The sequence below is a fragment of the Canis lupus genome, chromosome 36, assembly GCF_011100685.1.
Source record: "Canis lupus familiaris isolate Mischka breed German Shepherd chromosome 36, alternate assembly UU_Cfam_GSD_1.0, whole genome shotgun sequence".
In the NCBI taxonomy this organism is placed as follows: Eukaryota; Metazoa; Chordata; class Mammalia; order Carnivora; family Canidae; genus Canis; species Canis lupus.
In genome coordinates this window covers 11,677,945-11,694,113 of record NC_049257.1, presented here as the reverse complement: position 1 = coordinate 11,694,113, position 16,169 = coordinate 11,677,945, and the positions used below count along the sequence as shown (strand labels likewise).

At 34.8% G+C, this 16,169-nt stretch overlaps 1 protein-coding gene across 3 annotated transcripts in view; it reads left to right on the top strand.

Annotated features, from left to right (window-relative positions):
* SCN9A (sodium voltage-gated channel alpha subunit 9) overlaps window positions 1-16,169 on the top strand; it is a 159,829-nt gene that overhangs the window by 54,137 nt on the left and 89,523 nt on the right. For 2 of the 3 annotated variants that reach the window (XM_038584714.1, XM_038584713.1), the window contains exons 2-4: window positions 9,456-9,763; window positions 15,249-15,367; window positions 15,744-15,833. In XM_038584714.1, coding sequence (XP_038440642.1) covers window positions 9,506-9,763; window positions 15,249-15,367; window positions 15,744-15,833 — 467 coding nt within the window. In that variant the 5' untranslated portion in view covers window positions 9,456-9,505. Of the gene's footprint in view, window positions 1-9,455; window positions 9,764-15,248; window positions 15,368-15,743; window positions 15,834-16,169 lie in introns of those variants that run through there. The other variant, XM_038584716.1, reaches the window with a different exon arrangement.

The following is a 16,169-nucleotide window of genomic DNA, read 5'->3' as shown; positions in this document are numbered from 1 at the left end:
TTACCTGTGATATTTCTTGCTTGAAAGAAGGGATCATTCTTGTAGTCTGATTCCATTAAGGATATTTAAATGCTTCTTAGAAGATGAACCAAGTAGAAGAATTCATTTCCTTTTGAGCTTGTTCAGAAATACCAATTCAATTAAAGAAAAAAAATCTTACTCATATGTCTATTGAGCCCATAACTGGTCTAATTAAAAAAATATTTTCAAGTTTTCATATAAAGTTCAAGGCAACAAAAATAAATTAATGGGAATTTCATCAAATAAAGGAAATGCAGCAGCAATCCAAACCTCTGAGTGATTGGTATTTATCCTAGGGCTATGTCTAACATTATATTTTACAAAGTAACTGGTTTTAAATGGTCCAATGATTTTAGGCTCAGAGTGGGTACATAAGTTCGACATCCAAGGTCACATACATAGCTAGTAAATGGTAAATCCAAGATTTAAACTCCAGGCTTTCTACCTCTAGAACTTACACTTGAATCATTATTCTAGACCAAAACTCTGCTTGTATTATATTAGAATTCTATGGGAATATATATATATATATATGAAATATGTTTCATGTTTAAGAGGCTAGTAATTCCTATAAACTGAATTATCCTCAAGATTAATGGAATTAATAGATCTTAATTATAGATGCATGATGAAATTGTTCAAAACAAGGAATTCAGATGGAAGGACAAGTTAATATTATTAACAAAACTACTTTTTTCAGGATAACAATTTGCAAAACTCTCTTCTAAGTACTTTACACATACTTAACCATCCCAGTCCTAGCCACTCTTTGAGGCAGTGATATTAATAAAATACCATTTTTCAAAGTAGGAAACTGAAATTCAAAAAAGTTAAGTCATCTGAACAGGGTCAATAGCTATAAAAGGTAGAACAGGGATTGTGATGTTCAGGTCAAGATGATTATTTATCTGTGAGCTACTGGAACCAGTTTGCATTTTTCGTATTGAATACCAATGTACTTCATGGTGTACGTTAACTATTCCTGAAGGATTTCATCTACTTTACATTTTGGAAATTAAGCCATATTCCCAATGTCTTGCAGAAACTCAAATTTAAAAAGAAACTAGAAACTCATTTTTAAAAAGTGTATACAGGGATCCCTGGGTGGCGCAGCGGTTTGGCACTTGCCTTTGGCCCAGGGCGCGATCCTGGAGACCCGGGATCGAATCCCACATCGGGCTCCCGGTGCATGGAGCCTGCTTCTCCCTCTGCCTGTGTCTCTGCCTCTCTCTCTGTGATGACTATCATAAATTAAAAATAATAATAATAATAATAAAAATAAAAAATAAAAAAATAAAAAGTGTATACATTCCTAAATAATATTCATAAAGTAATGAATACATACCTTTCATTCTTATGTTGATAAAATAAACATGTTTCTTTTAATATCTTTTTCTTTTTTGTAGTGTTGTCATTTATTCCTGAAAAAAATTGAGGTATAACTGGCATGTAATATGTAACTTTCAGGTGTATAACAGAATGATTTGGTATCTGTATACACTGTGAAATGATCACTACAATAAGTAGTTACCATCTGACATCATACATAGTTAAATTTTTTTCTTTTTTCTTCTTCTGTTGAGGACTTTGAAGGTTTACTCTCAGCAACTTTCAAATATTCAATACAGTATTATTGACTATAGGCACCACGGAAGATTGACTTTTAAAAAAATACTTAAAAAAACTAGATGCAGCTCTTAGTTATTTTACAGTTTTACAGGGTTTTTTTTCTTTTTTTCTTTTTCTTTCTTTTTTTTTTTTTTTTTGTCATTGTTATTTTTGAAAGACATTTTATTATCAGTGTTCCATTCCGTCTACTCAAGGCACTGGATGAGATGGCAGCTCAAGCAGAGAAGCTGGAGACAAACCCCACCCTCCTGGGAGGGCCAGAAGCGCCTGGTGACCTCAGGGGGCCACGCTGGAGGGCTCTGGGGAGCAGATGGGAGGGCACTCCAGCCAGCCCGCACGGGCCCTGACTCACTGGGAGAAGGTCCTTCCCTCCCACCCTCAGAGGCCCAATTTTTGTTAGCAGCAAGTTATCTGAGGTCACATAAGAGCTGACCAGTTTGAAGGATGAGTGAGTGTTAAGGGCATTCTAGCAAGGAGTATCCCATGCCTCAAAGGAAAGTAGAGAGAATAAAGGATATAAAAATGGGGTTTCCAGGCCTAATAGGGATAAAGGAATGTGAGCAACATGAGTGATGCTTAAAATGTTGCGAAATAATTTAAAAAAAAATAAAAATAAATGTTGAGAATTAAAACTAAAAATTAACATGATGACGAATTTGCTTTGCTCTTTCATTGTCTTGGATTTTAGAGCTGTGACTATACTAAGGGACAGAGGATATTTTTGTTAATCTCACATCCCTTGGTTTATCATCTTCCTTCAGTGTTTCAGTGTCGTTTCTCATTATTCTTTGTGTTTCTTCATTCCACTTTTCTTTCTTTAACTGAGGCTAACAGATTCAGAGTTCAAATATGTGGTGCTTTTCTCTTTTTAAAATTTTTTTATTTAAATTCAATTTAGTTAACATAGAATGTATCATTAGTTTCAGGGGTAGGATTTAGGGATTCATCAGTTGTATATAATACCTACTGCTCATTCCATCACATACCCTCCTTAATCCCCATCACTTAGTTTCTCCATCCCTCCTCACTTCCCCTACAGCAACCCTTAGTTTGTTTCCTAGAGTTAAGTGTCTCTTACGGTTTTTCCTTCCCTTCCCTTATGTTCTTCTGTTTTGTTTCTTTAATTCCCCCCCCTCTCCCTTTTGCGTTAAGGCCTTTGTAGGGAGAAGGATGGGCCCATCCCTGGTGTTCTCTCCAGCCCTTTTCACCTACTGGTAGGATTCCATTCCCTTTCTGTCCCAACAAAGGAACACGGCAGGCTGGGCCTGCTCTGGGATATTTGCAGACAGTGGGGCTCCCCAGGAGGGTGACATCCCTCCAGCTGAGTTCCAGAGAGAGGCCTCTGCCCATTTCTCTGGTAGAAAACAAGGGTTTCCTCAGATGGAAAAAAAAAGTATGCCCATTCGATAGGAACTCCGATGAAGAAAAAAAAATCATATGAGAATTTCATATTTCACTTAGCATAATACACTCTAGCTCCATCCACATGGTTGCCAACAGCAAGATTTCATTATTTTTGATGGCTGAGTAATATTCCCGTGTGTGTGTGTGTTGCTTTTCTTGAATGGAGTTTATGTTTATCCTTTCAATTTTAAAATGGAAATTTTAAACTTTGATGTTTTACATTCTTACTCTTCAAATAAAACAAAATCCAAAAAGTTTTTGTGCGCCTTAAATTAAATTTGCTTTCTCTTATTAAGTAATAAAACCTGGTTACTAAGTTGTATTCATCAGATGTTTTCACTTTAGTGCATTTGTTGGTTTGAAGTGGTTCTTAAAAGGAGGTTCATATCAATCATTTATGTTTTTTAAAAAGTAGAAAAGTGGGACGCCTGGATGGCTCAGCGGTTGAGCATCTGCCTTTGGCTCAGAGCATGATCCTCGGAGTTCCAGGATCGAGTCCCATGTCGGGCTCCCTGCATGGAGCCTGCTTCTCCCTCTGCCTGTGTCTCTGCCTTTACGTCTCTCACAAATAAATAAATAAAAAATATTTTTTAAAAAGTAGAAAAGCTTAGATCCTCCCACTAGAAGTTTGTTTCAGCAAACTTATTTGGGTAAGCCCTGACAGCTGCTTTTTTTTTTAAGTTACATGGTTGATTCTTTTATACATTGTGGTTTAGAATCACAGTGGAGTATACCTTTACTTTGACATATGCATTTCAGGCAGCAATAGGGACAAGCTGCCTTCTTACTATTACCTAACATAAGTGAAAAGAGCTTTTAAAACATAGTCGTTAAGAAAATAGTAGGAAATAATACTTATTAATTCCATACTACGGGTTCTTGGTATAACATAATACCGATTTCTAAACCTAATTATGGAAGAATTGGCATCAGATTCAGTGATACTTGATATTATTGAAAATCACACATCTAGCAAGCCAGCCATAGGTGGCACCTAAAAAAGCATTCCATATTCATTTAAGAGAGAAAGTAGAAGACACATTCCTTACCCTGTGGGATTTTGCAGTGTGACATATTAAGACTTTGAAAGAGTTATTAACAAAATAAATTTCAAATTATTTCATTTACCCGATTATATAAATAATGGGTCTAATACAGAGATTACTTTTTCAAAACCTTGTCTTTATTATTGGAGTACTAAATTTTCACTAGAATGATCTTTTTAATTGAACCTCTTCCATGCTTTTCAGCCAGGTGACTCTTGAATAAGTTTCCTATATCATTTCTTGTATTTTCTTTCTTCCATTTGCTGCTCCCTTTTTTGAAACTGATGCTAGGACTTCCTAAATAATTCCACATCTAAATTTTGTTTTGAGTTTTCCCTTGTTCTACTGTATTGACACAAATCTAAAGTACAGAACACTGAATTTTTTTCATATATATGTACCTGTGTGACCATCACACAGATCAGCTCTCACACACCTGAGAATTCTCACTTGTACCCCTCCTGGTGAAGTACCTGTGGAAAATAACTAAAATTCTGATGTCTTTTTAGCAAATACTTTATTGAAATTTTTATTTTGATGATTATGCCTCCAGTTACCAAGAATTTTTATTGTTTTCAGTTCCTTTTTTTCTAATAACCTGTTCTTTTCACTAGGAGCTTATCTTCTCAAACTTCTCTGAAAATACTAATTTTAACCTCTTATTTATTACCCTATGTTTGCTAAATGTTTCCTTTCTTCTAGAGTTAGGAGTATGGTCTGTTCATCTCAGTCTTTCAATTTTATATTTGATAGGCCTTGATTACCAATTCATCCTTAATTATCTATTAATATTTATGAATGAAAGACTATGTTGCTGTTTAGGGTTGCTTCTGTCTTTGTGTAGGTCTGTTTCCCAAACAAATCCTGCCTTGTTGGGGGAATACCTGCAAGCTTTGTGTATGTGGCTGTGTGGTGTGTATATGTCTGGTAGGCTAAATTTTAGGATATGGGTAAGGAAAAGGCAAGAAGAGTCCACCTTCAGAGAAAATCCTAAGTAATCTACCAAAATATCAGGGGTAATAAGAGTAAATTTAGCAAAGCCACGGGATACTAAACTAGGTTCAATTTTACCATTTTTGCATCAAACAATTGTTCCATTGTTATTCAAAACAGTGTTTCCAAACTGTCTTCTGAAAAACGCAGGAGAAATTAACATGTGAAATACAAAGAGTTCTGTACCAGTTTGAGGTTACCCTTAGGAAATGAGTGAGGAGTGAAGATAATTGAGTTGAGAATGGTGAGGGGGCTTCAACTATAACTGAATATTTTTATTTCTTCAAAAAACAAAAAGTTAAAGATCCAAAACAAATATGGGAAACTGTTAAAGTTTGTTAAATCTAGTATTTCCTATACTTTCTGTGTGTTTGAAATATTTCATAATTTATCATTTCTAACATCATCAAAATAAAAAAGGAACCACTAAAAAAAGAGTTCTATGATCTAGCAGAGTCAAAGTCGGCCATATATCAACTCTATCAAACTCTTAAATGTAAAAAGTCTCTGATAGTTTAGTGGCAGAGAAATTTGCTTGTTTTCTACTCCAGTATCTTCCAAATTTAGCCCCAGAACTCTTTTATGGCGTATTATTTCATATTGCATGGGCCAGCATTCACAGATACTAGTTTTTTATATGCTGCTTTGTAATTTGTACCCAATTACTTATCAAAATAATTTGAGGAATTATTCAGTGGAAAATTATATTTAAAATAGAAATAGAAATAAAAATTTAAAAACATGAGAAAAAGGTAGTAAATTAAAAAAAGAAAATCAACAAAGAGCCTGTTTTCCCCTTGACTCTACCCTGCTTCTAGGAAAAATGGAAATGAACACTTTAGGGATCTTACGTCAATTAATTCAGAGATTAATGTTTTGGTTTAACCTGAGGATAAATCCCACTGCCTCACACTTAGATATAAAGGAGGAAGTGGAGAAATGTGGCCTGCGACATTGTTGGGTAGATAATCCTTACTCAACTTGTTTTCTGACCTACTTAACCCATGGGCCAACTCTATGACTTCTTTGCTGGATGGGAATATTTTTTTCTCTAACTCTCTCAGATGAGTATGTAGGCTGTGGCTTCTGCTAATTTCCTCACTTAGGTAATCCTATATGCTCTCTCTTCTTCAGATTTGTGAAAACTCTTTAGTGTCTTCTCTGGTCTTCAGTGACATCATGAAAATTTTCCCTACTCCATCTTTATTTTCATTGCATTGGGAATTTGAAAGCCAAGGGGTGAAAAACACATGGGTTAGAAGTCATAAATTAGAAATTGAAGTCTTGACTGGAAAAATGTATGAAGAAAAAATAGATGATAGATAGTACATGTATGCATGCATAGATAAGGGAGTTCAGAATAAATTTTTTATATCTACTTTAACTGTGAGAAATCCTAGATACAGGGATTATACCTTTACTTTTGGTTTTCAGTAATTGTGTAAGTATCATCTAATATTGAGGTTAACAGTAGCTGGATAGAATCGTCATGAGAACACCAAAATGTACAATATGTACAATATTCAAAAGAAAGCGTAGTCCTAGTAATATTAATAAGTGGAAATATGATACTATTATTTTTCAAAGTTTTAAATTAAAAAATGTTGATTTCATTAAATTTATTAGATTCAAGTGAAATAAATTTAAGTGCATCCTTTCAAAGTATTTTTTTGGGCAATAATGCATGACATTTCCATTATAAAAATTTGAAAAATAAAGAAAAGTATAAAGAAAGTAAAATTAAAAATTGAGATGAATATACAGGTATGTGTATATGTAACACATACATCAGTTACCCATTAGAAGATTTTTATAATTCATTAAATAGTTTTTAAAAGTGTTCTTCAAATGCCACTCAGTTTTTCATTATATGTTCATTTTTTATTTTACGGAACCCTATTAGGCTTTTAGGTTGATTATAATTTTTCAATATTATGGTAAACATCTGAAGTAAACATCTTCATAAATGTTTGAGGACATCTGAGATTATTGCTTCTGGATAAATTCTAGAAGGGAGGTTATTTAGCAATAAAAATGAATTATCATATTTAAGGGTTTGATAGATATTACAGAATTCTCCTCAAAAAGTTTGGATACATTATTTATTCCCATCATCAAGATAGGAGGCAGTGACTTCTATACCCTCCAAACTAGAGGATGATGATGGAATCTGATCTGAGTCTCTTCAGCTTACTTTCCAAGACAGACCATGATTGTAAGCAGATGCTCAGATGCTTAGTGTCTTTTGGCCTAATCCGGAAAATACCAAGCGTGGTACCACTGACATGAATCACTTGCCAACCCTGCTGTTTGTGTATACTTTAGTGAATCAGAACCTGTCTGTATAGGGTATGCATAAATAGAGAGTGAAGGGAAGAAAAAGAAGGGAAAAAAGAATAAGGATAGTGGAATTGGGGATTGGATATCTGTATTCCTGACATCTACTTACCTGAATTTGTCAGATAATTCCTGAAAGGTGTGATACCTCCATTTGAATGTAGGGTATATAAAAATACCAGTTCTTCAACCATCTTTTCTCCAACAGACCAAGTATGTGTACACTGAAAGTCTTTTGAGGAAAGTAATCTTCCCCTCCCCTGTATGATTTCCAGAAGCATTGCGGAGCCTGCAAAACCCAAGTGGAAACTGCACTCACTGCCTTATTTCTCAGATTGAAGTGGTATAGTTTCTACAAGGCTACTAAGGTCTTTTTAAAATACATAGATTTCTGTTAAGGAGATTTCTTTCTTATAACTGTGCCCAAATAACTGAGTGGAAAAATCATCCACTTTGTTTTAAATATAATTGAAGTTTATTTTGTTTGATATGGCAATAGGAAAATCCTGAAAAAGAATAGTTTTAGCTTCTCCCACTTCTTTTTCTGAATCTTTGTTGTCACTACTGTGATTTGCTTAATTTTTATACTTAGCCCTGGATAATAAAAGAGCAGACCCTGACTTCTCTTAGTTCACTCTCCGGGTTTGGTGATATTATTTACTATACAGCTTTTCAAGCCATTCACAATGGACCAGTATATTACATGTTGGTCATGTTGGTGTGTCCAACTCTGAGGCAATCTTAATGTAAAAAAAAAAGGATTACTTTTGTTTTTTAATGAAGAAGTTATGAAGCTATCCTGACTCATTGAAATAATGTGTTTGTTATTTTAAAATAAGAACTATTCTTTTTTATGCTTTTTTGTTTAGAACATTCCAAGATACTGATACATAGGGACTTGACTTTTGTATTTTACATTTTTTCTTTTATATAAGTTTTGTGATGTTTTGTATATACATATATGTTATTTAGGGAAGTCATAGTTTGAATGCATACCCTATTTTGTTTTTTTTTAATTTTTTAATTGAATTTAAATTTTTAATTTGAATGCATACCCTATTGTGGTTTTTTAAAAAAATTTAAATTGAATTTTTAAATTCAAATTTAAATTAAAACACAAATATGTTTTAAATTTCTTTTCTTTGTTATTCCTAACATATTTTCCCTAATTGTTTTTAATTCAAAATGAGAATATATTTTTTGTGGTATCTAAAGGGACATATAATTGTAAGAAAATGTAGAAATGCAAAATAGAATAAAACAATCTTTCCATCACCTCATTTCACAGAAATGAGTTTCCCCAAGAGAGGGGAGCAGAGGTTTGTGAGCAATGTTAATGAGATTAAGACAGAAGAGGATGAAGTGAGGTGATCAGAGAATCAAGAGAAGCTTGAGAGTGGTAGGAGACTGTTAAAATTCTTACTGCGGTAAATTTTAAATGAGAAAGGTTGATTGAATTGCAGTAAAAATGAATACAGATGAAAAGTAAAGGGAATTGATTTGTTTTTTCATTAAGTTGTCAGTTTTTCACTTTAAAAACTGAGAAGTAAAAAAATAAATAAAAAAATAAAAGCTGGGAAGTGTTAAGTTCAAATTTTTAAATAAAGATGGTAAAGAGCATGAAAAGTTAAGTCTTGCGTGTAGCAGTCACTCAATAAATGCTAATTCAACATAATAATTCTGTGAACACATTACTTCTTATAGTTGAAACAAAAAAATCTGTTTAAAGATTGATTGATTGATTGATTGATTGATTGGTTGATTTGAGAGAGTGAGAGAGCCCAGGTGCACACACATGTGAGTACAGGGGCAAAGGGAGAGAATCTCAGCAGACTCCTGCTGAGCACAGAGCCTGAGGCAGGCCTGATCTCATGACCCTGAGATCCTGACCTGAGCTGAAATCAAGAATTGAACACTTAACCCACCTGAGCCACCCAGGTGCCCCAACATCTGTTTATTATTTTTTTTACTGTGCCATTTCTGGCTGGCAAACATTTAACACTTTATTTCTTTGTTTCCATTTAGGCCTCTTATGTAAGGAGCTGAAGGGGAAATAAAATAAACAGGATGAAAAGATGGCAACGTTGCCTCCCCCAGGACCTCAGAGTTTTGTCTACTTTACAAAACAGTCTCTTGCCCTCATTGAACAACGTATTGCTGAAGGAAAAACAAAGGAACCCAAGGAAGAAAAGAAAGATGATGATGAAGAAGGCCCGAGGCCAAGTAGCGACTTGGAAGCTGGCAAACAGCTGCCCTTCATCTATGGGGACATCCCCCCAGGCATGGTGTCAGAGCCCCTGGAGGACCTGGACCCCTACTACGCAGACAAAAAAGTGAGTTATTGTGACTGCAGTAGTGTGGTCTCTGCTTCTTTTGTTCAGAGAGCTATTTTAAGTTGAGAATCCACTACATGACACAGGTGTTCAGCTAAATGCATATGTAGGATATTCAGATTATGTACTTTTAATTTTTCATCAAAACTGGTTGTCACTGTCATATTATTTTGATTTCTGTAATCTTTCAAAATATTCAATATAATGTCCAACCTTTTTGGACGTGACACAGATGCATACCTGTAGGAACAAAATCATTATCAATCTGAGAACTAAGAGCTGGGATATGTCCAGAATGCATTTGCACGCAGGTGACAGCTGAATCCATGGGAACATATAAGATCATTCAGCTAGTAATGGAATTTAGACTTTCCATTGTTCAATAAAGAAAGGGGCATATATTATAAAATTATTAGAAAAGTTGAGGACCAAGAAAGACTGTAGGAATGAGCAAAGAAAATGAGCTGGCAACTTTGCGTAAGCAGTTTGTCTTAGGGGATAGAAAGCAAAGCAAGATGGTGGCAGAGAGCAAATAAAAAGAGGAAGTTGGTAGTGGTACATTCATGCTGAGAAATCTCTCATTTTTCCACTAGAAAGATGGTCAGTTGAGGCACCAAATTGAAAACCTTTTCAACACAGCTTTGAAAGCAAAGGAAAATTATTCACAGGAGAAAAATACAGAGGGTTGGAATAATGTCATAGCGAGTTGCAGATGTTAACAGACAAGATACAAGCTTCAGGTCCAAGTGTATTTGCATTAGAAATGTGGAGAGAAAAAAAAAAAAGAAACGTGGAGAGACTTGAGGGGCAGATAGAGGTTGGATTTGGAGAGTCCTGATATGTTGAAGTAATGCGGTAATGAAGTAAATGCAGGCACATCAGAGGAAATGCGTGTTAAATGATGTCAGTATTTTCCATAGTACAGGAATGGAAATTGTCCTCTGAATGTCAAATGTTGAGAGTACCAGAGTTGAGAAGGTGTTTATTACATTAGTGAATTGGGAAAAGTTTGAAATAACTGCTGTCAAGTTTATTCTATTGAGAAAATGCGAAGTACAGTTGCAGACACAACCAGGTTGAAGTTGAAGACTCTACGAGGAGTCTGTAAAGAATTAGATAAGCAGTTCCATAACTTTCTCCAACATTGCTTTGCATTATAGCACCTGTAGACTTTGAGAGATCAAGAAAGGCAAAATACTGTCCATTTAAAAACATATTTTGGGCCGCCTAGATGGCTCGGTTGGCTAAGTGAGTGCTTTTGGCTCAGATCGTGATCTCAGGGTTCTGGGATCAAGTCCTGCATTGGGCTCCCTGCTCAGCAGAGAGTCTGCTTCTCTCTCTCCCTCTGCCCCTCCTCCCCACTTGTACGCTCTCTCTCTGTCTCAAATAAATAAATAAAATCGTAAACAAAAATAAAAACATATTTTTGATTTGTTTAAAATATAAATAAAAGAATATTTCTTGAAAAGACACCTAGCACATAAGGTAAAATAGAAAACATATTTTAAATATCTTGAAGTATAAAATATGATGAGGTTATATTTTGACAGTAGAAACATGTCTGCCTCAGGTGGTAGTTGCTATGAATAGCGATACCTAATATTTTGGTTCACTTTAAACCCAGCATCTCAACAGGCTGATAGCACAGTGATTAAAAAGTGGAATCCTGTGAAGACCTTGAAATATTACACAGCATTCTAATTAATCAGTCACTATTCTTACACAGAAAGGAAGAATGGTAATATGTATTGAGAATCTCTGTGTTAGGCACTAGACTTTTTTTATAAATTAGCACACAAATACATTTATCATAAACTGGTGAAAAGAGACATAATACTCTATTTTTAGATGAGACAAAGGGCTTGGGGAAATTCAATGTACAAAATGTTATACCCTGGTAAATTGTAGATTTTTAAAAATTCAGGTTGGTTTGACCCCCTACTGAGATATTCTGTTGTGCAACATCTCTTAGTATCTTAGTTTCTGTTGTATAGCAACCATTATGCCAACAACTTGGCAAAAGTGAGTGAAATAATGATGAGTGAATAATTAGATAGGCAAGATAAAAAATACTTTCTCATTTGCTTATTCATCCTGAAAAATTCCTGGCTCAGCATGGATACCAACTACATTTCTTAATTCCACAAGGGGGCTGGATGTTACTTAATCAGCTACTCCTTAGGGGGAAAGGAATCTCTCCAGAATAATCCTGGAGTCAGAGATAGACACTAATACTGGTTTAAAATGACTTGGGAGGTAAAGAGAAAATGTTTACATTTGAATGGAGGATTAGTCTACGGCCATACCACCCTGAACACGCCTGATCTTGTCTGAATGGAGGATTATAGACTTATTAATAAATGGAGTAATGTTAGTTATAGAATAGTGATAGACTAATTTAATAGACGACATTTGGGACGGGACTCCAGCCCTTCACCTTGTCCCCAATTCCTTTTAAATATCCAGTATTTGGATATCAGATAGCCTCATCAAAAGCCTAACCCACATGTGCATCAGTATTGTTGAGTTTTGACTTTTGCTTACAACTTTCGGGTTAACTTTGTGTTTCAAGTTACTCACACTAATTGACCAAAACTTTATTTCTGCTACATTATAATTACTGCTTGTATTAAAAATCTTAGTGACCCCAAATTTGACTTGGGCTCTGATATTAATCTGTATTAGAGTGTAATTATCAATGCTTCATTAAAACAAAGAACAGGGATCCCTGGGTGGCTCAGCGGTTTGGCGCCTGCCTTTGGCCCAGGGCGCGATCCTGGAGACCTGGGATCGAATCCCACGTCGGGCTCCCGGTGCATGGAGCCTGCTTCTCCCTCTGCCTGTGTCTCTGCCTCATTCTCTCTCTCTCTCTCTCTGTGACTATCACAAATAAATAAAAATTAAAAAAATAAAATAAAATAAAACAAAGAACAGTTAATGATAGAAGTTAGGGCTTCATTTTTACGTGTGATGCATATGTAAGTACTTTTTAATAGTGTTATGCTGTGCTTTTATTGTAAGTGAAAGTTTTTTTGTCTTTAAAAAGAATAAATTACCAATCACCCTCTGCTATGGGTATTAAGAAGAAAGGTACATTGTCTTATTATCTTCATATTTTCTGTGCCTTATATGTTGCCTGTAATTTCAGCAGCTGCTCCCAACATTGACTAAGAATTTAACAATGTGCCATAAACTTAAAAAACTTTATAGGTACTAGGTGCTGGCTCTCACGCTGCTAAATGGTGGATCTGATATTTAGAATCATATCTATCCAAACCAAAGCTATGCTTTTTAGACACCATAATTCTCTAATTTTATGTTCAACAAATACTTAAATAAATTAGCAAAATGAAAAGAATTTGGCAGCCCCGGTGGCTCAGGGGTTTAGCGCCGCCTCAGCCCAGGGCATGATTCTGGAGACCCAGGATTGAGTCCCATGTAGGGCTCCCTGCATGGAGCCTGCTTCTCCCTCTGCCTGTGTCTGCCTCCCTCTCCCTGTGTCTCTTATGAATAAATAAAATAAAATCTTAAAAAAAATTAAAAGAATTTATTCAAACTTTGACATCTACGCATTTCATAGCAGGATTTTAGAATTTCTTAAAGGGACCTATGCTGATCCCTCAAATTTTGTTTGAGGTTTACTTATTCTCCTACCTATAATTAACTCCTAGGTGTGTGTAAACCCAGATATTCCTAGAGAAGTTTTTGATTTTTTTTTTTTAGAGATTCTATTTATTCATGAGAGGCACAGAGGCAGAAACATAGGCAGCAGGAGAAGCAGGCTCCCTGTGGGGATCCCCACATGGGACTCCATCCCAGGACTTTGGAATCACAACCTGAGCCAAAGGCAGACACTCAACCACCCAGGTGCCTGAGAAGTTTTTGATTTGAATAAACATTGGGAATTTAAATTTAAAAATAGAGATGAATTCTTTTTTGTAAAAATTTCAAGTGCAGTGTAACTTTATCTGGCCAAGTCTAGACAGTAATGTTGCAATTTTTACGTTAGCTCAGCTGACCTCTGGTTCAGGAAGTCTCCCTAATAATTCTGACACACGTGTGCCTGTCTCCTCCATATTGTCACACTCCTCCATTTGTATTTCTCTGTATTATTCTTGTCCCATCTTGCTTTGTATTCAAGATATTGTGTATGCATCACTTTTCTAGGACGTTTCTTGAATGTAAAACCAAAGACTCACTTACAGTAAATGCCTTTTATCACCTCATATGCCAGAGTTGCTCACTACACAATTACAGAACGTTATGGATGAATGAATTTTAAAAAGCACAGTGTATCAAGATTTAAGACAATAGTGGTTGTACTCAAAGACTAGATATCAATTTTAAAGCTAATTTTAAGTGTAAAAGTGAACGTTATGTTAAATCATGTTTAGGTATAATTAGTATAGTGAAAGTGACCAGGAATATAAAAGGGCATCTGAAAATAGCAGATTCTCGTTCCTTTTCATGAAAACTCTGCCACATAAAATTAAAAAGTAACATACTCAAACTTAGGTCCCCAATTTGGTGAAAAATATTTGTTCCCGGAAACCCGTTCCTAAACTTATATAAAATTCAGATTAAACAACAACAAAAGACCAAGTCAGTGTCTACTCAATAACACAGGCAATTTGCCTACCAACTACACAAAAATTAGACAAAGATTTGAACTTAATCTTCCTAATTTCCCAGCAGCTTTCTTAGATTGCATTAATATTTTCTTATTGTTGCTATTTATTTGTTTGAGTTTAAATTTTTAACTAAATACCAAAGCCATAGAGAATGTCACTTATTGTGCAATGGTTACATAATACATTTCAAGAGTATTTGGTTCATTTGTATTATTTTTAAAAATTACTCTGAGTTAGGAGCAAGGAAGTCCTTTAATTTGTATTCTTTTATTTTAGCTGTTATTAGAATTATATCTAGAATAGGAAAATTGAACTGGGTAATAGGATTCTTCTAACTCTAATATTCCTTAAATTGATGAAAATGTGTTTTTGAAAGGACTCATATTTTGGAACACTTGCCATTAATTATGACAATAGCCAACAAGTATTAAAATTCTCAAGGTGTTATGGCCAAAATCAGAGATAGCTAGTTTCTATTTAGTTTGCTTAAAATGCAGTGAAATGAAAGAAGGAAATTATATTCTAAACTAATCCAGTGGCACAACTTATTGTTACTGATTTGGGTATTAAAGGGATATGAAAAAGAGAAGACACTATATTTTGGGAGCTCTAGGCAATCCATGCTCACAGTTGTCTCACTTCTTAATTTACTAAGAAGAAATGGACCAAGTTCGTTGGTCAACGTGACCTAAACAGCTGCATTAATGGCAGTTAATGGCGACGCTGCTTGAGTCTGATGGCATGTTTCTTTACTATGACCCTACTACATGCAGATGTGGTAAACTGCTGATATAAACGTGCTAGGATGAAATTTTGGATTCTCAATTTCATGCTATTTTCTTTTTTTCCCACAGACTTTCATAGTATTGAACAAAGGGAAAGCAATCTTCCGTTTCAATGCCACCCCTGCTTTGTACATGCTGTCTCCATTCAGTCCTCTAAGAAGAATATCTATTAAGATTTTAGTACACTCATATCCTTTTTAAAATGATTACTGGCATTGGTTTTTTAAAACGTAGGTTTTGCTGTTTATTCAAGTATAGATTTTAGTCCTCTTGTAGCTGAAAAGATGGGTTTTAGTTCACCGATTTTGATATAATTTGATGTAAGTCTCAGAAAATTGGGAGAATGGCAGTTTTTAGCATTTTAGGATAAATTTTAGGATAAATTATTTTTATGATAAATTACTTTGTATATTAGTCCCTTGTCCAAAGAAATAGAAAAAAAAGGTATAAATTCATATAGAATTATTTTCTAGGAAAAAGTTGTTAGCATTTTAACAAGTGTCATTATCAAATATTCAAAGTTCCCACTGTGTTCTTTTATCCTGTTCCTTGATTCTAAGCTACCTTATTCAGCATGCTTATTATGTGCACTATTCTGACAAACTGCATATTTATGACCATGAGTAACCCTCCAGATTGGACCAAGAATGTAGAGTAAGTGGGTATAAATACATTTTAATATGATCTCTATGTTATTTTAATCCTCTCCTTTCCCGCCACAAAGTTACTACAACTCTAAAAATTGTGGTGTTTTTCTGCCCATGTTATATGGTTGCTTTTCTTTCAATTATTTTTTTCTTCTCTGTGGTATTAATCTGCGAGCAGTGGAATAGAATAGTCAGATGCTACAGTCTTTTCTAGAAGAATGAATGTATCAGATGTCCTACTTGTTTCTTAAGACATGTGTATTTCTGATAGGAGTAATGTAGGACTTTTCCAGGCAGATCTAATACCTATGTTCTTAGTCATTTTGAATACCACAACTTTCTA